Source organism: Nerophis lumbriciformis, linkage group LG09 (genome assembly GCF_033978685.3).
Source record: "Nerophis lumbriciformis linkage group LG09, RoL_Nlum_v2.1, whole genome shotgun sequence".
Lineage (NCBI taxonomy): Eukaryota > Metazoa > Chordata > Actinopteri > Syngnathiformes > Syngnathidae > Nerophis > Nerophis lumbriciformis.
Window position 1 is genome coordinate 49,609,556 of NC_084556.2, and position 24,849 is coordinate 49,634,404.

The 24,849-nt window shown below is 40.6% G+C and overlaps 1 protein-coding gene across 1 annotated transcript; it reads right to left on the bottom strand.

Annotated features, from left to right (window-relative positions):
* Positions 1-1,788: 1,788 nt before the first annotated feature.
* Positions 1,789-21,760, bottom strand: cct6a (chaperonin containing TCP1, subunit 6A (zeta 1)). Its single transcript, XM_061962971.1, has 13 exons — positions 21,539-21,760; positions 20,992-21,055; positions 15,654-15,788; positions 12,317-12,490; positions 12,108-12,211; positions 11,772-12,042; positions 11,418-11,500; positions 11,113-11,209; positions 10,898-11,045; positions 10,684-10,817; positions 2,242-2,344; positions 2,102-2,174; positions 1,789-2,037 (listed from the first exon to the last, which is right to left on the bottom strand). Exons 1-13 carry the CDS (start codon positions 21,673-21,675, stop codon positions 1,965-1,967), a joined length of 1,596 nt encoding a protein of 531 aa, XP_061818955.1. The 5' UTR covers positions 21,676-21,760; the 3' UTR covers positions 1,789-1,964.
* Between the last annotated feature and the right edge of the window lie 3,089 nt (positions 21,761-24,849).

The following is a 24,849-nucleotide window of genomic DNA, read 5'->3' on the forward strand; positions in this document are numbered from 1 at the left end:
ATTAATTTCATTGACAAGCAATTATATTATGATCATACTCTTGTTTGCTAGCGGCTACGATTTCAGTACTATTGAAGATCGTTGCTCCTTCTCAACTCCGTGGTGATATTCTTTTCAAAAAATACAACCAATAGTACGTTAATGTTAACTCTTACTTGTGAAAAGTAATCCCCCGATTCCTATTTTCAACAGTCCGCTCATTTGAGCGGGAAAACACTTTGTTTTCTACCTGTCAACTGTCAGTTTAGGCTGCTCGCCGGCTCCTCATCACCACTTCAAGATGGCGGCCGGATTTCTCGCGTCACAGCAGCCAATGCTGCGTCTACTTATAAGATGTCTATGAGTGTAACCAAATAAACACTTTGTATTGTGAAAATGTCATTCTGGTGGATTATAACCTCAGCACGCATTTCCTCCTAATGTCATAATTGAGAGCGCATAGAATTATAATTTATAGATTGGGGCCACAGCTACGTTTGGCCGCCATTCTGTAGTTTTTGTTGTTGAGCTCGTCATAGAGATCTCTGTAAGAAAAACTACAGATTTTGGCCATTTTTCAAGTTTTTGCAAGTTATGCACGTAGTGTATTGACCAATCAAATGAGTTCCGGGTAGCGCGGGGCGTGGTCCTCCCTGCTCTACTCTTGGGTTTCTAAACTCGCTTCCGGTAGGTCTCCACCTTCTAACCACCGGGTAAAGTTTCAGAATAAAAATAGTTTGTAGAAAAAATATATCTTTGAAAAAGTTTTATACATTTGTTTTATTCATTGGAAAAACACAATCTCACTAAATTAGCCATGACTTTTTCCAGACATATTTAGTAGGGATGTCCGATAATGGCTTTTTGCCGATATCTGATATCCCCCAACTCTTTAATTACCGATACCGATATCAACCGATACCGATTCGTGGAATTAACACATTATGCCTAATTTGGACAACCAGGTATGGTGAAGATAAGGTCCTTTTTTTTAAAATTAATAAAATAAGAATTAAATTAAAAACATTTCCTTGAATAAAAAAAGACAGTAAAACAATATAAAAACAGTTACATAGAAACTAGTAAAATTAACTGTTAAAGGTTAGTACTATTAGTGGACCAGCAGCACGCACAATCATGTGTGCTTACGGACTGTATCCCTTGCAGACTGTATTGATATATATTGATATATAATGTAGGAACCACAATATTAACAAAGAAACAATCCTTTTGTGTGATGGGGGAGGGAGGTTTTATAGGGTTGGTGCACTAATTGTAAGTGTATCTTGTGTTTTTCATGTTGATTTAAAAAAAAAAAAAATACCCCTAATTAAAAAAACCCGATACTGATAATTTCCAATATTACATTTTAAAGCATTTATCGGCCAATATTATCGGACATCTCTAATATTTAGTAATATTGTTTTAGATTTGGGTTTTTCCACACTTTCCCACGGAATGATGCTGAGGGGGTCATTTCAATATTTACCCATGGACCATGGACCCAGGACACGTTGGGAAGACTATGTCTCCCGGTTGGCCTGGGAACACCTCGGGACCCCCCGGGAGGAGCTGGACTAAGTGGCTGGGGGAGAGGGAAGTCTGGGCTTCCCTGCTTAGGCTGCTGCCCACGCGACTCGACCTCGGATAAACGGAAGATGGATGTTTTATTTTTTGGCAATTCTTAAGAAAAACATGTTTTTCAATTTTTTATTTTTTTTTAGTAATATAAAAAGGCCACTTCGGACACCTTTGTATTGGACATAAAGTATAATGTGGATTTATTTTGTCATGTCAATAAAAAGTCAGTTGGAGGCGCAACATCTTTTAATGGGCACAAAGAGAACTTGCTGGCAGAGTCAGTCAGTGCTATGAACATCTCAACAAAATGTGATAAATAAACAAATCCGATGGTTGAGGGAGTAGAAAAAAAAAAACATGAATATCGTGATGATGTTTTGTTTACTGCTTGATGTGAGCCCACTTTAACCTTTGAGAGAAGACATTCCTGCCCTCATGATCTCATCCACCAGCAGGATGTTGCTGGCGATCACCGTGCTGTGGAGACAAACACAAAAAGGTCAAAGGTTGTTCGGTGGGTGGATGTCAGCGTTGTTCTCACCAGGAGTGAAGCAGCTGCTTCTTCACGCTGTAGTTGTCCCACACACCTGCCTCCCCTGCCACCATGGCCTCTCCTAATGACATCATCATTACCATCGTTGTCGTTTTAAAGGACATCACATGACCTGCACGTGTTCTCACCTGTGCTCAGGTCCACGCCGACCAGCTGACCAGATTCTTTGTACTCCGTCTGCAGCTTGAGCAGCGTCTCCTGAGGGTCATAGCCCGAATTCTGGGCCAGAACCTGATGACGCAATCACACTTTCAGAATGCATTTTTACAACAGTTGAATTAGTTATCACGTGACTATAGAGGGATTTCCCACAATGCACCTCACGTTACCAATTTGTTCTTCTCTCTGCCCTGTAGGAGGCGCACAACACCGCTATACATTTGACATAATATATTGTTTGTATCCCTAAAGTCTGACATTTAAAAATGATTTATTATATAAAACACAGATTTAAATACATAAACAATAACTAAAAAATAGTTTTAACATTTGTATAATGTTTACAGTATATGCATTTTTGCCTTTGTGTGCATAATACCCCAGGGCAGCTGTGGCTATGAAAGTAGCTTACCACCACCAGGTGTGAATGTTTGATGGGTTCTACATGTAAAGCGACTTTGGGTACTTAGAAAAGCGCTATATAAATCCCAGTTATTATTATTATAATTTATACATACACCATACAAAAATGCGATTAATACATTTATTGTTTTAAAATGTTTAAGGATGGGGATGTAATGATATGAAAATGTCATATAATGGTTATTGTGACCAAAATAATCACATTGTTGAATGTGCTGAAAAAAGTACTTAAACCTAAATCTTTTGACCAAGTTATTCTTAATAACAAAAATAACTTAGAAAATCCACTATTTTGCATGTTTTGTGTTTCTCATGCCTCGCTGTGTTTTAGTCTCATCAGTTTTAAAGGCTCAACTTTTATTGTTTTAAACATGGGTTTGCATTTAAGCACTTTTTTTTTTTTTTTTTAAATAAAAAGTGCATAACAAATAAATCTATTATTTCTTTAAGGCGGCCTATTCTGTTCAGCGGTTCTTGAACGCACCGTAAAAACACCCCAGTCTCTTGCGATCGCTCTGTGCTGAGAGCACAGTGTAACGCAGCTGTAAAATCTGGGACAAGTTTATACTTTCTAGGTTTGTGTAGTACACGTACACATGTAATGTAAATAATCAGTATTTATAATATCTTGATATGGCTTCTGTTCTCGTGAAGCCGTGGAGGAGCCGCAAACATCTGTAGTAGTGCAGGTAAACAGATTCACCGTGTATCCAAATTAGGGCTGCAACAACTAATCGATTAAATCGATTATAAAAATAGTTGGCGATTAATTTAGTCATCGATTCGTTGGAACTATGCTATGCGCATGCACGGAGGCTTTTTTTTTTTTTTTTTTTTTTTTAAATAAACCTTTATTTATAAACTGCAACATTTACAAACAGCTGAGAAACAATCAAAATAAGTACAAAAACAGTAGAAAACAGCGCCAGGGCGGCCCTGAGGCTACGTCTCATGAGGTGGAGGTAAGCTAGTGTCGGAGGCAGATATTTACATGTATCCGAATTTAAGTTGTACTTCTTCCATTTCTTTGTCATATTTGAAAACAGCTGGTGTTTTCCACTTCTTCTCTTGATGCTCTGTCAGCAAGCAAACTGTGTGTGTTAACCTTGAGTTCTTTGGAATGTATTATGGCTAGGGAGACGTTGTGCTTGTGTTATGGCTAGGGAGGGGGAAGGAAAGAGAGGTTTTTGGCGTTGGGAAGACAGACCATTTTGGGGAGACGCGATAGAATGTTCTAGGGTTAGACTGGTCTCAATCAAAATGTATATTGGCAAAGCTTTGAGAATATACAACAAAATACCTATTCTGTCTCTGGTGGTTTTTCAACTCAGCTTTAAGTGTCGGAAAGAACTTGGGAGCGAATTGTGACTTGAATTCCCTGGGAGGAACAACTGGTCCAAAACGCAACACTAGCCAATGTGTCATGTGCAGCTCACGTGACGACGCCGTCTCCTTTGCGGAAACATTCGAAAAATGGCGTAGGAAAACAGTACCGATAGTTTAGCGGAGAAACTATCTTGAGGTTATTGCTTCAATGGAGAAAAGAGTACGATCTAAGTCGTCAAAAGTGTGGGAACACTTTACTTTAAAAACTTCAAAGAAGAGCGTTTCCTGCAAAATGGCACGGAAGTACAACATTGCTTCAGGAGCACCTGAAGAGGAAACATGTTGGAGCCATGGATGAAGGGAAGAACTTACGGTACGTAATAAGTCCATAGTGGCAACAGGTTCAGCTTTTTTGTGAGTAACGTTAATGTTATGCCTTTGTTGCAACGCGGGGCTGATAATGTGTCTCCGGCACATTTGACTCCGTTTTGAGAGAGAAAGCGCTCGGTTACCAATTTCGAAATAAACGTATCAGACAGAAATATCTCAGGTTGGTTTCATAATGGATCAATATAAAGCTATATAAATCTATTTAGATTTGAGTGACGCTTTAGTATAACTAAATGTTATGAAGGTGCTGGAATATTTCATGCTATTATTCAGAGGCAGCCTAAAATGAATCCTTTATTATTCACAACAGAAACGTGTACAATATCTGATTCAGTTCTGATCTGATGAGTTACATTTCTGTGTTATTATTGGTGTATGCTGCACCCCCAATGTCCAGAACATGGTGCCAGTATGCTGTTTTCTTTCCAATAAAATACTGGAAAGGATATAAATGTAGTTTGTCTCTTTTATCCGATTATTAATCGATTAATCGAAGTAATAATCAACAGATTAATCGATTATCAAATTAATCGTTAGTTGCAGCCCTAATCCAAATACTATGCTTATATTCATGCTTCCTTTTAAATATTGCGCTCCTAAACTCTGTAGATGCCACAACCCGCAGCTGAAATTCACATGAGTCTCATACGGTTCCTTAAGCTAACTGCTGCTAGGTGGCTAATGCTTTGGTGTAATCGGCCAGCATTCGCCACAGCTGTGTGTAATATTGTGTCTTTTTGTCCTCTTCTGTTTTTACATTTTCATTTCTATTTCTTTTAAATTGGTTTTACCCTTTAAAATCGTTTTTAACCATATTTATTTTATATTTATTTATTTTGTTTTTATTCAGTCATTGGTGGAGCTAAGGATAGTATTTGAATCTTGTTTTTCATATTTTTGTGCAGCACTTTGGAAACATTTTTGTTGTTTGAATGTGCTAAATAAATACAGTGGATTGGATTGCATTTTTGGACTCACTGTCATGTTTCTTGTGTCTTCACTCTGGTTGCACGTCAAAAGTATTGCTAGTACTGTTATGCTAACAAACCTCTCATTCACAATGATATCACCCGATACACTCTGCACCGCCTCTTACAATCTACCGTATTTTCCGCACTATAAGGCGCACCTAAAAACCACAAATTTTCTCAAAAGCTGACAGTGCGCCTTATAACCCGGTGCGCTTTATATATGGATTAATATTACGATTCATTTTCATAAAGTTTCGATCTCGCAACTTCGGTAAACAGCCGCCATCTTTTTTCCCGGTAGAACAGGAAGCGCTTCTTCTTCTACGCAAGCAACCGCCAAAGTAAGCACCCGCCCCCATAGAACAGGAAGCGCTTCTTCTTCTACTGTAAGCTACCACCCGCCCCCGGAAGAAAAAGAAGCGCGCGGATATTTCGTTTCATTTCCTTTGTGTGTTTACATCTGTAAAGACCAGACTACAAAATGCACGTACGGTGAATATTCGCACCACAGGGAATGAGAAGTCGTCCTTCACTGTGGTTCTAGCTTGCCATGCTAATGGCCAGAAACTTCCTCCCATGGTGATATTCAAAAGGAAGACCTTGCCAAAAGAGACCTTTCCAGCCGGCGTCATCATAAAAGCTAACTCGAAGGGATGGATGGATGAAGAAAAGATGAGCGAGTGGTTAAGGGAAGTTTACGCGAAGAGGCCGGGTGGCTTTTTTCACACAGCTCCGTCCATGTTGATATACGACTCTATGCGCGCCCACATCACAGATGGTGTCAAAAAACAAGTGAAGCACACAAATACAACACTCGCCGTCATTCCGGGTGGATTAACCAAAGAACTCCAACCGCTGGATATTGGTGTCAACAGGGCATTCAAATCACGACTGCGAACGGCGTGGGAACAATGGATGACCGAAGGCGAACACACCTTCACTATAACAGGCAGACAGCGCCGGACGACATACGCCAACATTTGCCAGTGGATCGTAAATGCCTGGGCAGATATTTCGGTCACAACTGTGGTCCGAGCTTTCCGGAAGGCAGGATTCACAGAACTACTGGACAACAACAGCGACACTGACTCCGATGACTTCGACGAGACGGAACCGGCCATTTTGGATCCCACGCTTGCGCAACTTTTCAATTCGGACACCGAAGACGAAGAATTCGAAGGATTTACGAATGAAGAATAACTTCAGAAAGTGAGTGCTATGTTTATTTTGTGTGTTGTGACATTAACGTTCGAGCAACATTATGTTGCTATTGCTCTACACCATTTTGAATTTTACTATGTTTGTGATTGCACATTTGCGTACATTTTGGGACAGAGTTGTTAGAACGCTGGTTTTCAATATATTATTAAAGTTTGACTGAACTATCTGACTGTTTTTTTGACATTCCCTTTAGCGCAGCGTAGGCGCGGCTTATAATCCGGGGCGGCTTATTGGTGGACAAAGTTATGAAATATGCAATTCATTGAAGGTGCGGCTAATAATCCGGTGCGCCTTATAGTGCGGAAAATACGGTATATTAGGTGTACAGTACACGTGTTGCAGTAGTGTGTGTATAAATGCTATGAATCATGTGTAAGTTAGCATTGCACCCTTGTGATTTTGGCAGCTAAACACAAATATTAAAACAAGCATGTTTATATCCAGGCCAGGTTCTTTTCTGATTTTTATTTATTTATTGCACAACCTTGAATATATTGTAAATGTTCACTTCCATCACAATATAAGGTTTTGTTACATCGCACATCAGGTCTCATTGTTTTATTGAGCATGGTTCTTACTCTCCATGAGAAGTGCCAACTTCTGAGCCCTTCAATTTTAATAAATATACATACTTACATACAATATTTTTCGGACTATAAGTCGCAGTTTTTTTTCATAGTTTGACCGGGGGTGCGACTTATACTCAGGAGCGACTTATGTGTGAAATTTACACATTACCGTAAAATATAAAATATATATTATAGTATATGTTATAGTTATTTGAATGACTCTTACCATAATATGTTACGTTAACATTCCAGTTGGTTATTTATGCCTCATATAACGTACACTTATTCAGCCTGTTGTTCACTATTCTTTATTTATTTTGTATTGCCTTTCAAATGTCTATTCTTAGTGTTAGGTTTTATCAAATAAATTTCCCCACAAAATGCGACTTATGTTTTTTCCCTTCTTTATTATGCATTTTCGGCCGGTGCGACTTATACTCCGGAGCGACTTATACGCCGAAAATTACAGTACTACTAAATACTAGTACACAGTATATACAGTATGTTACAACAGCTTGTAGATTCAATGTGCACAATTGAATATTTTATTAATGTGTTTATAAGTTTAAATTGGGGTATGTCGTTTCTTTATGGAGAAATATGTTAATGTCTCTTGTTTTCATGTTAGCATTTAAGCTAACGCAAGTCAGTCCACGAGTTTATCAAAGTGTAGTATCAAAGTGTAGTTGTCTTATCAGTTTTACCATCATTTTAATTCAATAAGGTTTCTACAGGTATCAGCAGCAGCTGACAATTGTGGTGGCGACAGCAAAGTGGCTTTGTTGGTCATGCCAAAGAAATTTGACGCCATGTTTGAAAAACATTTTTATTGATTCAAACGCATTTTCGCCGGATTCTGAGAACATTACTGACATATTGAGTAAAAAACTAATTTTTGCGTTTGTAAACCCTAAAAAAGCACATGTTTTTCGTAAAACTCACAAAGGTACATAAATATAGGAATTATTAGACATATTGCATGTTTGATTTAGGAGTTATCTTAGAAAAATATTATTGCTTCAAACTTTTTGTCTCCGGATTCCAAGAACATTACTGTCATATTGAGTTAAAAACTAATTCTTGCATTTGCGAACCTTACAAAACCACGTTTCGTGATTTAGGGCTATATAAATAAACATTGATTTGATTTGATTCTAGTAAAACTCAGATACATTAATACAGGCATTGTTAGACGTATTACATGTTTGGTTTACCGTATTTTCCGCACTATAAGGCGCACCTAAAAACCACAAATTTTCTCAAAAGCTGACAGTGCGCCTTATAACCCGGTGCGCTTTATATATGGATACATATTAAGATTCATTTTCATAAAGTTTCGGTCTCGCAACTTCGGTAAACAGCCGCCATCTTTTTTCCCGGTAGAACAGGAAGCGCTTCTTCTACGCAAGCAACCGCCAAGGTAAGCACCCGCCCCCATAGAACAGGAAGCGCTTCTTCTTCTACTGTAAGCAACCACCCGCCCCGGAAGAAGAAGAAGCGCGCGGTGCATGCTGGGATATGTGACGTTTCATTTCCATTTGTGTGTTTATGTAAAGACCCCAAAATGGCTCCTATTAAGTGTGTTGTCTGTCTAATTATAAATAATGCAGACGAGGCGTGTTAACTGAGTTCTCAACGTTTACTCACAGCGTGCTCATAACCACATTCTAACTGCCAGCATACAACGCTTCTCAGGGCTACCGCGCATGCTCGTCACTATCGTTGCATGCTGGGTAGTGTAGTTATATTTGCTAGCTCATAACATCACATTAAGAGACACGCTTACGCGCTTAATTCAATACTCGCCGTCATTCCGGGTGGATTGACAAAAGACCTCCAGCCGCTAGATATTGGTGTCAACAGGGCATTCGAAGCTAGACTGCTAACTGCGTGGGAACAGTGGATGACAGAAGGCGAACACACGTGACGTTCACCAAGACAGGGAGACAGCGCCGGACGACATACGCCAACATCTGCCAGTGGATCGTAAATGCCTGGGCAGATATTTCGGTCACAACTGTGGTCCGAGCTTTCCGGAAGGCAGGATTCACAGAACTGCTGGACAACAGCGACACTGACTCCGATTACTTCGACGAGACGGACCCGGCCATTTTGGATCCCACATTCGCCAAACTTTTCAATTCGGACACCGAAGGATAAGAATTCGAGGGATTTATGAATGAAGAATAACTTCAGAAAGTGAGTGCTATGTTTATTTTGTGTGTTGTGACATTAACGTTCGAGCAACATTATGTTGCTATTGCTCTGCACTATTTTGAATTTTACTATGTTTGTGATTGCACATTTGCGTACATTTTGGGAGTGAACAGAGTTGTTAGAACGCTGGTTTTTAATATATTATTAAAGTTTGACTGACCTATCTGACTGTTTTTTTGACATTCCTTTAGCGCAGTTAGATGCGGCTTACAACACGGGGCGGCTTATAGGTGGACAAAGTTTTGAAATATGCCGTTCATTGAAGGCGCGGCTTATAACCCAGGGCGCCTTATGGTGCGGAAAATACGGTAGTTATCCTTAAAACAATTTTTATTGCTTCAAACACATTTTCTCCGGATTCTAAGACCATTACTGTCATATTGAGTAAAAAACAAATTTTTGCGTTTGTAATTCCTACAAAAGCACATGTTTCTAGTAAAACTCAGAGATACATTAATACAGGCATTATTAGACATATTGCATGTTTGGTTTAGGAGTTTTCTTTGAAACCATTTTTTTATGCTTCAAACGCAATTTCTCCGGATTCTAAGAACATTTCTGTCATATTGAGTAAAAAAACTATTTTTTGCATTTGCAAACCTCTCAAAAGCACTTGTTTCTATTAAAACTCAAAAAGATACAATAATACAGGCATTATTAGACAAGGAACTCTTAATGCCTGTGAATAAAGAGTTGTGGTCTGTTGTGAGAATTGCCTTGTCTGTCCATTCTTTGCCACCGTAGATCGAACACGTGATGTGCGTCACGAGAGTTAGCTCATGTGTGTTGAAGTGGAGACTGAAATAAAAGAGTCGGGTATGAAACAAGCTCAGCTTACTCATTAAGGACAACACACCTCGAGTGACTGAAGAATGGCAAAGCAGTTTGATATTGCCATTCAGTGGTCTGGCCGCTTTGTATCGTCTTTGAAAGCCAGAGCCGAAGAAAAGAAACACACAGACGCAGCAATTCATCGATGACCGCAACGTTAGGTTCATTTAAATTTACCGTCACTGGAGGGGCTTCATATGAAGATGGCCGGACACGAAGAAGATTTATCATTTCATTGAATGTGATACAATTGTATCACATCTTTAATCCATCTGGACATCCTATTTAATGTTTTTATGCCATTTTGTGTCTTAATTTTTTTCGCAAAATCCACTTAATGGCTTTTAATGCCCCGTGGAAACCTTGTTCAAAACAGTAATACTAACCGAGGTTATCAATAATATCATTACATCTCTACACGCAGTTTAACATATCCAACCTATATTACATTATGTGTACATACCTTGGGAATGACCAGAAGAGCGTCGGCGAAGGCTTGTACGCCAAGCTGAGCTCTTCCTTTCACGTTAGCTTTGTGCTTGACGAGGGCGTCGGCCAGAGCCACCTCCAAGGCGCCGGCGCCGGACACCACGCAGCCTGAAAAGACACCAGGGGTTAGAGGTCACCACACAGTAACGAATATGTTCATGTTCTCTGCACATAAATCTTGGTCTCACCGTCTTCGATGGCGTTCTTAACGGCACGCAGGCCGTCCCTGACGGCGTCTTTGATCTGCGTGAGCGTGTGTTTGTTGGGACCTTTGACGAGCAGCGTGACTGAGCGAGGGTTCTCGCACTTCTCGATGAACGTGTACTTCTCCTCCCCCTGAAACACGACGGGACGTCACCGACGGGACATTTGGGCGGACGCGACCGTGGGGATGACAACTCACCAGCGTGTGCTCGTACACGAGTCCTGCGTGGCCCAAACAGTCTGGCGTGAGGTCATCCACGGAGTTCATGGCGATGCCGCCGCATGCCAGCGTCAGTCTGCCAGGAAGCAAACGTCTTTTAGCCTTCGAATTATTCTCATGTGTTTTATGTTTTGGTCTTACGAATACACTCGGACATAGAAGTGCTCAAGTGCAGAGGGTAAGACCTAAATTGCTGTCGCACACGCATAAGAGACGGGAACGCCAATTATGGCGTCCTCGCGTGTTCGCTGTGCTATCAAGTCATGAGAACGGGAGAACCTCACCTCTCCATGTTCCTCCTCTTGGCTCGGCGCAGAGCGATGATGCCCTCCTTGGCCAGAGCGTCCAGAGAGAAAGGGTCCACTCCCTAGGAGAGCAGCAGCAACATCAGCACACAAGCAGACTTAACTTTAGTTTTGTTGTGATCTGTTGAATACGTGATGGGGGGGGGAAGGGGTCCCCTCACGCAGAGTTACAGATCACACTCACTCTGGCACAGTCATGTGACCAGGGGGGACCACGCTGGCACCGCCTGGGTGTTCACTGTGCTTTTTTAGGATACAGACATGCCACCCAACCGACGAGCACGCTTCTGCCGGGCGACCGACACGCATGCGTCCGTCACCTGATTAGTTTACCTTCTGGTTGATGACAACGAAGCCTTTGTCTCCGTCAGGACACACTTTGTTCTTGAGGTCGATGATCTTGTGCACGCGCTCTGTGATGAACTTCCTCTCTGCCGCCACAAACTTCTCCCTCTCGCCGGCGCTCTTGTAGAAGAAGCCAGAGTTGACCTCCGTCTTCTCGTACTCCAGGGACACGTTGCATGTCAGCACGTAGGCGTCCTCCACACGCTTCTTCATGTCAGGGTGTCTCGCCCCGTGGTCCAACACCAGGCCTTTGATCAGCCTTGAACACGAACACACGCATCAACAGCAGTCCAAGGTGAGAGGTCGGCAGAGAAGATGACTCACTGAGTGTCACAGTCGGTCTTGTGTTTCATCTCCATGATCTCCACCATGTACAAGTCGATGGGCTCGTTGGGCTTAGCGATGGTCAACACTGCGTCCACCACAGCCTGGAGAGACAACAAAATCTTCAACAAGGCTTCCAAACTTTTGTCAGTTAGCATCTTCTACGTGACTTTGGCTTCCTTGGCGGAGGTAACAACGTGCAATCTGACCTCGGTGAGGAGGTCGGCAAGCTCGGCGTGGACTTTGGTCCTGAGGGAGGTGCGTGCTACGCTGATGAGGGTCTCTCTGTCCATTTCACGCGTCACCTTTACCTCCTCCAGCACGGCCAGAGCTTTCTCTTTGGCGGCATCAAAGCCCTCAGCGATGATTCTTGGATGAAGACCCTGATGCACAAAAACAAAAGTCAACTTTAAACCATAGAAAGTGACACTTTAAATGTATTCCTAAAGTATAATGTATCCCTATAATTATATTATCTTTCGATACTAAAATATAATGTATCCCTGAACTAAAGTATAACCTTATACTAAAGTAGAATGTATCTCTATACTCTATAACAGTGGTTCTTAACCTGGGTTCGATCGAACCCTATGGGTTCGGTGAGTCGGCCTCAGGGGTTCGGCGGAGGTCAAATCACACCCGACTCATCGTGTAAATACAAACTTCTCCCTATCAGTGTATTACGGATACGGCAACGGCTGACTGGTTTGCAGGTGTGTAATTTGTTGTGAGTTTATGCACAGTGTTGGTTTTGTTGTTTGAACAAGGTGATGTTCATGCACGGTTCATTTTATGCACCAGTAAAAAAAACATGGTAACACTTTAGTATGGGGAACATATTCACCATTAATTAGTTGCCTATTAACATGCAAATTAGTAACATAGTGGCTCTTAACTAGTCATTATTAAGTACTTATTAATGCCTTTTTCAGCATGGCCTTATTATAACCCTAACCCTTTAACCCTGACCCTAACCAAAGAACTCTAAATTAAGCCTTTATTACTTAGAATATATTCCCCTAGTGTCCAAATAACTCTAAATTAAGTCTTTGTTACTTAGAATATGTTCCCAATACTAAAGTGTTACCAAAAACATAACTTTGTCTTGAATTTGAAAAAAAAAAACATTTTATTTTTCACTAAAGAAGGGTTTGGTGAATGCGCATATGTAACTGGTGGGGTCGGTACCTCCAACAAGGTTAAGAACCACTGCTCTATAATGTATCCCTATAATTATATTTTCTTTCCATACTAAAGTATAATGTACGTATACCTAAACTAAAGTATATAATGTATCGCTATGCTAAAGTATAATGTATCCCTATAATTATATTATCTTTCCATACTAGCGTATAATGTATCCCTGAAATAAAGTATAATGTATCCCTATTCTTAAGTTTAATACATCCCGAAAGTATAATGTGTTCCTATACTACTGTATATTATATTTATATACTTACATAATGTATCCTTATAGTTAAGTATAATGTATTTCTAAAAATAAATTGTATTGTATCTCTGTATAAAATTATATTGTATCCCTATACTAAAGTATAATGTATGCCTATACTAAATTATAATGTATTCCCAGAATTTCCCAGATGTGCATTTGATTGTGGTGGCCCGCCATTGCAAAATAAAAACCGCCAAACCTTAAAAAGTTGTTGTTGTTTTTTTTACATTAAAACAAAATAAAATTAATAAAGTATTTAAACCTCCAGAAGAAGTCAAGTCAGAATATATATATATATATATATATATATATATATATATATATATATATATATATATCCTATCTGTGCACTATTGACTAGTGACGCACCGAGAGAAAAAAAAAAGACTGATCACAGACAGCATTGTCGAAACCGGATGTTGTGAAGACGTAAGAAATACGCACGGAATTGTCTGTAGCCGTGACGTCATGTCTTATACTGTATATCCGAGATATACCCGCGGAGAGTGATCTCCAAAATAAACAATATGCAAATAATAAAGAGAAAGGCTGGATGGAGCAGCAGAGCGAAGCAAGTGTGATGTCAGGCTTGCTGCAGATCTCATTGTTCTTCACAAACATGGAGAGACAGAAGTATAGGGTCTTTAACAAGAGTAGTCTCCATTATTATCAGAAAAAAATATTGATTTGTATTTTGTTTTAAGGATTGGAGAAGTCTCTAGAAACTTGAACAAATCTCAATTACCGTATTTTCCGCACTATAAGGCGCACCTAAAAACCACAAATGTTCTCAAAAGCTGACAGTGCGCCTTATAACCCGGTGCGCTTTATATATGGATTAATATTAAGATTCATTTTCATAAAGTTTCGGTCTCGCAACTACGGTAAACAGCCGCCATCTTTTTTCCCCGTAGAAGAGGAAGTGCTTCTTCTTCTACGCAAGCAACCGCCAAGGTAAGCACCCGCCCCCATAGAACAGGAAGCGCTTCTTCTTCTACTGTAAGCAACCACCCGCCCGCGTAGAAGAAGCGCGCGGATATTACCGTACGTTTCATTTCCTTTGTGTGTTTACATCTGTAAAGACCACAAAATGGCTCCTACTAAGCGACAGGGATCCGGTTCATGAAAAGACGCAATCTCTCCATCCGCACACAGACTACTATTTCACAGCAACTGCCTAAAGACTTTTAAGAAAAGCTGGCTACTTTCCGTGCATATTGTAAAAACAAGATAGCTGAAAAAAAGATCCGGCCAGAGAACATCAACATGGACGAGGTTCCACTGACTTTTGATATTCCTGTGAACCGCACTGTGGATACAACGGGAGCACGTACGGTGAATATTCGCACCACAGGGAATGAGAAGTCATCCTTAACTGTGGTTCTAGCTTGCCATGCTAATGGCCAGAAACTTCCACCCATGGTGATATTCAAAAGGAAGACCTTGCCAAAAGAGACCTTTCCAGCCGGCGTCATCATAAAAGCTAACTCGAAGGGATGGATGAAGAAAAGATGAGCGAGTGGTTAAGGTAAGTTTACGCGAAGAGGCCGGGTGGCTTTTTTCACGCAGCTCCGTCCATGTTGATATACGACTCCGTGCGTGCCCACATCACGCTGGTTTTTAATATATTATTAAAGTTTGACTGACCTATCTGACTGTTTTTTTGACATTCCTTTAGCGCAGTTAGATGCGGCTTATAACACGGGGCGTCTTATAGGTGGACAAAGTTTTGAAATATGCCGTTCATTGAAGGCGCGGCTTATAACCCAGGGCGCCTTATGGTGCGGAAAATACGGTAAGTACATTGAACAAAAGCATCAACAAATGAACAATAGATATTTGATAAATATATTTGATCTAGATGTTGCATTTTCTAAGTTAGTGTAAAATAGTGTCACTGTCAAAGACAACTACACATGCTTAGTTATGTTGCACTGTGGGTAAATTATGCTGCAAAATAAGAGGTTTATTTTTCTTAATCCGTGTTTTTGTTCCAACCCATCGCCATATTAATGATATCGTGAGGTATCCAGCCCCAATGTTGGATTATATATAAAACTATTTTTTTATAACTAAACTCTCATCCGTCTGACCTCTGACACGTATAAATCGGCCTGTTTCAGCAGCTCCCCAATGATGAGGACGTTGGAGGTGGTCCCGTCCCCTGTGATGTCATCCTGGGCGGTTGCAACTTTGGCGATGAGCGAAGCCGTCGGATGCTGAATTTGCTGTAAAACATCAAATAAGACCTTTTATACATAGTGCTCTCTATACCGTGTACAACTGGGGACAAGGTGCACACACAGATTATACATAGTGATATAATGTAGGCTTGGGGCATTATTCCATAAGTCAATTAAACAAAATTAAAATGAGGTCAAAAGGTTTGTCAGCCTTGATAAGTCTCTCTTGTGTATTGGTCTCAGCAGCTGCGGGTGTTTGCACTACATGCACATAAACGGTAAGAATAATAAACGATTGTAAAACGGACTAGCAATGGTTAACATTACCGTGTTGAATTAAAATTATCCAAAAAACGCACTCTGATACATTTATGGATTGACTAGTGTTGGCTTGCTAGTCATCTTAAATATGAACATGAAAACAAGAGGCATTAATATATTTCCCCATTAAAAACGCCATATCCAGTCTTAACAACAAAGATACAGTATTCATATTGAACATAAAGTTTGTCTTTGTACAAAGTTAGCAATATATACTCGACAGTGTCGCCTTGAAACGGACAAATGTCCGTTCAACAGGAAGTAAACTGCGCGACGTCACATAAATCTGCATTTATTAAAAAAAAAAAAAACATTTTAAAACATTGACAATTTTAGATGGAAGATACACATACACAAAAAAATTAAAATATGGCTCTTATAAAGCCAGAACAATATTTTCATGTTTGCTCTGCCAAGAAAGCATATTGTGTCTATTTAGTTTTGTTATTTAAAAAAAAGACAAAAACTTGTACACACGCTATAATCTTTTAACCAAGTGCTTTATGAGCAAATTCAACAATACTGTGATGATGATGATCACAATGCCTTTATTTAGCCATGTTATTTATCACTGCTTAAAAGAGACAGAATCTATTTTAATGCTTTCAGTTGTGATTTGTATTCAAATTCCAAAATTTGTTTAAGGATTATATCTAATTTTTAATAATGCTTAACTTGGATATTTAAAAGTTTACATTCCGATTACAATTTTAAAATATACGATAAATACGGGTTTATTGCATTTTAAAGTGTATACCGTATTTTCCGGACTATAAGGCGCACTTAAAATCCTTTTTTCCCCTCAAAACTCGACAGTGCGCCCAATGTAAGGAATACGTTTGGTTGAGCTTACCCACCTCAAAGCTATTTTTATTTGGTACGTGGTGTAATGAGTGTGAACTGTAGATGGCAGTCAAACATAAGAAATAAGTGTAGTCTGCAATTAGATGGCAATATGACTAAAGTAAACACCACCAACATTTTATATGTTCCATTGAAAATATAGAACAGAACACACGGCGCTCAAAAATCTATCAAAACGTTTTAGTACGTCTTTGGTAAGCTATGAAGCCGCACCGCTTGATGTGCTTCAACATACAAGTATTATTATGGTGTGTGTGTGTGTGTGTGTGTGTACAAGGTAAGACATTATCTGGCTTTTTGTTTCGCAACATTATGCAAAAGCAACTTTTACCTTCTGGTACCTGCTGATCTGTATTTGGGATATGCATAAATCCTGAAAAATGACCCTTCTTTTTCTCTATCTTCTTGTTATGTGACATTCATCCTGCGCTGTTGCCATTTCTAATATAAAGTAGTGTAAAGTTCTTACTTATATCTGTCAGTAAACTCGCCATGAAAGCGCTAAAACATACCGGTGTAGTGAGTTTACATTATTCACCCAAAGAAATTTAGTTAGAGAGTTCCGGTCAGACGGTTTTTCAAGGGACACATTTCCAGTGTTGTTGTTTCGGGATGAGGAGATGCTGCTTTGTTATTGATTTATGTAAAGTCTGAATGACATTAAAACAGTTAGCTCCATTTTTTTACACTTCTTCCACTTCAGCCCTTGTACGCTACAACAAAGATGACAAGGAGAAGACGCTGTAGAAGGTGAGCCACGTAAATAAGACCGCCCACAAAACGGCGCATCCTGAAGCGACTGTCAGAAAGCGACTTGAAGATGATCTGTAAAACATAATCTATGCAACGTTTTGACCAAAGAACCACCTTTAAAGTTAAAGTTAAAGTACCAATGATTGTCACACACACACTAGGTGTGGCGAGATTATTCTCTGCATTTGACCAATCACCCTTGATCACCCCCTGGGAGGTGAGGGGAGCAGTGGGCAGCAGCGGTGGCCGCGCCCGGGAATCATTTTGGTGATTTAACCCCCAATTCCAACCCTTGATGCTGAGTGCCAAGCAGGGAGGTAATGGGTCCCATTTTTTATAGTCTTTGGTATGACTCGGCCGGGGTTTGAACTCACAACCTACCGATCTCAGGGCGGACACTCTAACCACTAGGCCACTGAGTAGTAAAAACCTTGTTCCATCGTTTAATGCATTCAGCGGGGCATCACAACAAAATTAGGCATAATAATGTGTTACCGAATTTCCTCGAATTAGCGCCCGGGCAGTAATTAATTTAAAACCTCTTCTCACTCCGCCGCTTACCAAAGGCATGCGGTAATTATTTTAAAAAACCTCTTCTCACTCCAGCGCTTACCAAAGGCACGCGGTAAATTTAGGCGTGCGTGAGTGTGATGTAAGGATACCATCATGACATCGCTTAATGCCGCAATAAAATTTAAAGCACAATGAATCATCCCAGGAGTTCTTTTTGTTTGGGTCTGAAAAGGCAATTATAACGTGACACTATTTTTACAAGGGGTCATTCAACAATTACGTACGCATTTTTCTGTATGTAAAAACGCATGAAAAACAAATTGAAAATAAAACATGCTACTTTAATTCTTAACTATGATTGTAACAACAAACATTATCAATCAATGTAAACAACATCCGTGAGGCCAGAGAGAAAATATTTGAACTTGAATAAACTGAAAATTTTCCTGTCGGCATTACTGACAGATGCTTCCCCGACTGCACCTTGATGGACATCTACTACGGTACTTGTACTACATCCTGTGGAGATCCATCAGTTAAGACCTCTTCATCTTCAGCGTCGTCCATTTCTCTGTCACCTTGTCCGACATGTACGTCCAAAACTACAGCATCGTCGTTTGAAAAAATTTCGTCTGTGTCCGCTTCCTCATCACTCTCATCACTTTTTACGGCTGTGTCTTGGTCATCATCTGTGTCATCTTGTCTCAGGGGCTGATTGAGGAGGAGTTTGACCCGGCGGTAATTCTAGGCATAAGCTAATTATTTTGCGAAACGAGTTTGACCCGGCGGTAATTCTAGGCATGCGCTAGGGCTGGGCGATATGTGCGATATATCGCGGGTTTGTCTCTGTGCGATATAGAAAATGACTATATCGTGATATCGAGTATACATTCTCACGCAGTTGCTTTTAGCTGCGGGCATTACACTACAGGCTTTCCTCGCTCTTTCCGGTCTCTCCTTCTCACAGACAGCAAGCGCACCTTCTTACATACGTCACATACGTATACGTCCTCCCCGAGCAGAGAGGTAGCAGCATGGCTAACGTTAGCTGTGATACTAGCGGAGTGGTGCGAGCAGTAATACAATAGAAAGAAGGTGCGAATCTGGTAACAAATGGAGGAATAATTAATTCCCAAGAAAAACAGCAGGGGGTCCATCGTCTGGCGGTGGTTTAGCTTCAAGTAGGAATATGTCAAACAGACAACTGTAATTTGTCAAGTGTGGGGCAAAAGCGTTGTTATAAAAAGTAGCATTACTGATGACCCTGACAAACAGTTCAGGGTGTCCCAAGTTACCGGAGTGTGTTAGGTAAGGAGGAGGAGTTTTGTCCCTCCAGAGTTGCCGTAGGGTGTGTGTGGTTGTGGAAGGTGTGTGATGATGACATTAAAGAAGCGGTGGCTACCGAACCTGCTCTAATGTCTCCCGTTTATTATTTTATTAGATATATATGTATAGGCGAACCCAGGACACTCGGCTACACTGCTAATATGTAGCATCATTTGAAAAGTCACCCACGAGACAATGAAGAGGGCTTACTCTGCACGTCAATATCTCCATTTGGTGCCACACGTCCACAACATCAAAATGCCGAGGCAAACATTTCCAGATCAACACCGTATATAAAAAAATAGTGATTTTTTTTAGTTGTGATTTCCTTATCGGCATGAAAGTTTAAAAGTAGCATATATTAATGCAGTATGAAGAAGAATGTTTTAATGTAGACACATAGAATCATCGTACCGCTGTGATTATATGCATCAAGTGTTCATTCAAGGCTAAGGCAAAATATCGAGATATATATCGTGTATCGCGATATGGCCTTAAAATATCGCGATATTTATCTAAAACTGGAAAAACTTAGGTTTTCGCTAAAGGGCTCGGTTCAAGCATTTGAAAGCTCATGGAGCCCTTTTTTGCTGTATGTCAACTCTCTTGACCTATGCCCAGACGCAGATGAGGAATAATCTCCCTTTTATTTATTAGTATTACTTTATTCTATTTTTTATTTTATTATATATTATTATTATTATTAATTTTTATTTTATTTTATTATTATTATTATATATATATATATATATATTTTTTTAATATACATCTGTCTGTCTCTGGCCGCGTATGTGTGTGTGTGTGTGTGAGAATGTGTCGGTCTTTGTCGTCTTACTTGTTACATAATTGTGCTATTTGTCCCTCGTTAGTGGGACCTGAGTGGGGTGGGAGGGTGGTTTGGGTTTTAAGGGAAAGGGTGTGAATCATTTACTGACTTTAAAATTGTACTGTTTTGACTTGCACTTTTTTCTGTCTGTTTGAAAATGCCAATAAAAAAAGTTGGAAAAAAAATAATAATACCGCGATATTTAAAAAAGGCCATATCGCCCAGCCCTATTTGTACCCCTTACAGATATCACATTTAGTTCCCACAAAAACATTCACATGTTGCACAATGAGATGTAAACATGGGATCATGTGTACATTCCTGAAACTTTCTGTTTGTAAAATAAATATATTTATTAGTATTTCTGTGATATAACATAATTTCATGATTTATATTTATAAATTAAGATTAAATTAAGGAAAAAAAAAAGTTTTTCTCTAAAGAAGGGTTCGGTGAATGCGCATAACCGGTACCCCCAACAATGTTAAGAACCACTGTCTTAAAACAATGTTGACAATAATGTTGTTAGTCAGCCATAATTTGTAGGTCAATATATCATTCTGCAAAATTCGTCAAGGGCCCATGCTTAATACTGCAGAGTATAACCAAAAACGGGGATTATTAGAGAGAAAAACAGTATCTTACCATCTCATGTAACAGAACGTTGCCATCTTTGGTCAACTTGATGTCTCCTGCTCCAGACACCAGCCTGCACAAGAACCACGTTTTCATTTTGGAAAAGTCTACAAAAACCTGAAAGTGACAATAAACTAAATCCCGCCTCTTACTGCAGACACGTCCACAGGCGATGAAAACCCAAACCCTCAAGACTGTCAATTTTGACATACTGCTAAATGTATATTTTTAACGAGGAGGTGACGCCTCAACGACAGCCGATAGCATGCTAACTTTAGCCGTTTAAGGCGCATCATGACTGGGCAGCGAAACGTGCGCCGGCACTCTTGTTAGCTCAGAGCGGTCTCAAATGAAGAGTAACTCTGCCGAACTTGACACGACTTTACAGGCACTACACAGGGGGGGCGAGCTTTGTAATGTCGCACGTAAACATGAACGCCACATTTAGACATAAAACGGACTGCATGGTTAGCTTAGCCTAGCCTAGCTTATGTTAGCCTAGCCTAGCCTAGCCTAGCCTAGCCCGCCCTCACAAAGGCTACTCCGCGGCACTCACATCTTCATGGTCCCCTTCGGCCCCAAGTTGCTCTTCAGCACATCCTGGAGCCCCCGGGCCGCGCTGATGTTCACCGCCAAGGCCGCCTGGGCCCTGGCCACCTCCGCTTTCGGGTTGAGCGCTTTCACGGCGGACATGGCGAGCTTAAGAGTCGAGAAGCGCCGCTCGAAGTTGAAGCTCAGTGGACTAGAAAAGAAGGAAGCTTCCAGAAGGCTGGCTGCACGTGGGCTCTCTGAGACGTTCAGGGAACCCAGCTGGGCTCGGACGTTCGGCTTTCTTTGGTGTTTTCATTGAAACAACCATAAAAAAATGTTTGTACAAAAGCAACTTTGACAAAGTAATCACTATTATTTCAATTAAACTTAACCGATAAATAAATAAAAATTCGAAACGTTTCTATTTCATTGATACGTTTATATCACACGGTCCAGTGGGAGCAGATTTATTTGACTAAACACCATTGACTCTTTCTTTAAAAAGTTTTGTCTGCGTTTCATTTATTTTTTTATTTATTAGGCTCTGGGAACGTTTATAGAAATTCCGACATCATTTGAAGGCCACATTTTGTCACTGATGATGCAATTGTTGATGACTGAAGTGCTGTTATCACCCATACCCTCTTTTGTGCCTTTTAAAAAAAGAATTAGAACTCTACATTAAAACACTCTCTACCTCTAACAACCAAAAAGCTGTGAAAACGATGATACTGTGTTCCAAATTTAAGTTATTTACTGAAATTGAGTGAGCCTATGGCTTTGCACTTTGTTTATTTTATATATATATATATATATATATATATATATATACCGGTATTAGAGATGCGCGGATAGGCAATTATTTCATCCGCAACCGCATCACAAAAGTCGCCATTCACCAGATCTAACATTTAATCAAAACCGCACCCGCCCGTTGTTATATATCTAATATAGACGATGCAAGGCATTAGTGAGGTTATAAAGCTTTTGCCTGTTAAAGAAAGGAGACTGATCCAATGCAGCAGAGACATTCACGTGCCACGCTGTCACGGCCCAGACGCACACCAGCGCGCAATCATCTGGGAGCCGCGCTGAGCGCACCTCCAAGCGCGTGGAGGTGCGATGTCCCTCGCACCCGCGGCGGCTCCACCCGGGCTCGCGCCCGAGGCTTCAGCGCGCACCGCGGCGGCCATCCTACTCGTCGTGGCCTAGCCCTCGCGGCTCTCGCTGCCGGCGACGGCCGGGTATGGGCCCGACGCTCCAGCGCCATCCATTTTCAGGGCTAGTTGATTCGGCAGGTGGGTTGTTACACACTCCTTAGCGGGTTCCGACTTCCATGGCCACCGTCCTGCTGTCTATATCAACCAACACCTTTTCTGGGGTCTGATGAGCGTCGGCATCGGGCGCCTTAACCCGGCGTTCGGTTCATCCCGCAGCGCCAGTTCTGCTTACCAAATGTGGCCCACTCGGCCCACCAGGGTGAGCCCCACCCCTTTCGTGAGCGCACTGCGCGCGGTGTGACCCCTGTTACGCGTCCCCGGCAACGGGGGTGGCGGGCAGGTAAGCTGCGCGGGCGGAGCGACCCCTGTTACGAGCCCCCGGCCACGGGGTGGCGGGCAGGTAAGCTGCTTACCTGCTGCGCGTGACGCCGGCCGCGGCGAAGGCGGACGAGGCGGGGTGTCGGTGCGGTGGGCGCGGTGGTGACCCTGGACGTGCGTCGGGCCCTTTTCGCGGATCACCTCAGCTACGGCTCCCGGTGGGGCCCTCTCGGGGGAAGGGGCCTCGGTCCCGGACCCCGGCGAGGCGTCCCTTCTCCGCTCCGTAAAAGTGTCCATCTCTTTTTTTTTTCTTCTTCTGTTGTGGCATATGCTGCAGGTGCCTGCTCGTTTTTCGTATGTGGGTAACAACATTTAACTATGTATATATATTTCCGAATTGGTTTAACTGCCACCCGCCTGAATCTATTTAAAATCTTTTTTTTTTTATTTCAACCGCCCGACCCGACCCGCGGATAAAATCAAATTTTTTTTTATTTCAACCGCCCGACCCGCGGATAATCCGCGGACTCCGCGGTTGTGTCCGCAAACCGCACATCTCTAATATATATATATTTTTTGCATTCTATTTTAGTTACTTTGAATTTATAACCCCCTGGCGCTGCTTTGTACTCTTTTTGTACTGTTTTTGTACTTATTTGGATTGTTTCTTGTCTGTTTGTAAATGTTGAAATGTAAAAATAAAAGTTTAAAAAAATAAAATAAATAAAAAAAACGTAAAAATAATAATAATAAAAAATAAAATAATAATAAAATAATAATAATAAATCAACCAAACGGTCCTCATCCCCCCTCCCGGATTGTAAATAATTAGGGATGTCCGATAATGGCTTTTTGCCGATAACCGATATTGTCCAACTCTTTAATTGCCGATACTGATATCAACCAATACCGATATCAACCGATATATACAGTCGTGGAATTAACACATTATTATGCCTAATTTGGACGACCAGGTATGGTGAAGATAAGGTACTTTTAAAAAAAATTAATAAAATAAAATAAGATAAATAAATTAAAAACATTTTCTTGAATAAAAAAGAAAGTAAAACAATATAAAAACAGTTACATAGAAATTAGTAATTAATGAAAATTAGGCAAATTAACTGTTAAAGGTTAGTACTATTAGTGGACCAGAAGCACGCAAAATCATGTGTGCTTACGGACTGTATCCCTTGCAGACTGTATTGATATATATTGATATATAATGTAGGAACCACAATATTAATAACAGAAAGAAACAACCCTTTTGTGTGAAAGTGTGAATGAGGGGAGGGAGGTTTTTTGGGTTGGTGCACTAATTGTAAGTGTATCTTGTGTTTTTTATGTTGATTTAATTAAAAAAAAAATATATAAAATAAAAAAACGATACCGATAATTAAAAAAAACACAGATAATTTCCGATACTACATTTTAACGCATTTATCGGCCGATATTATCGGACATCTCTATAAATAATGTAAATAATTCAATGTATATACTCTGATGATTAACTTGTGTGATGACTGTATTATGATGATAGTATATATTTGTACCATGAATTGATTTACGTGGACCCCGACTTAAACAAGTTGAAAAACTTATTCGGGTGTTACCATTTAATGGTCAATTGTACGGAATATGTACTGAACTGTGCAATCTACTAATAAAACTTTCAATCAATCAATCAAAAAACACTCAAATCTAATCCACCAGTAGAGATGGGATTTATGGCTCTTTCAAGGGAACCGGATCTTGAAGAGCCGTTCAAAACACTGGCTCGTTATTATAGTTTAATCAA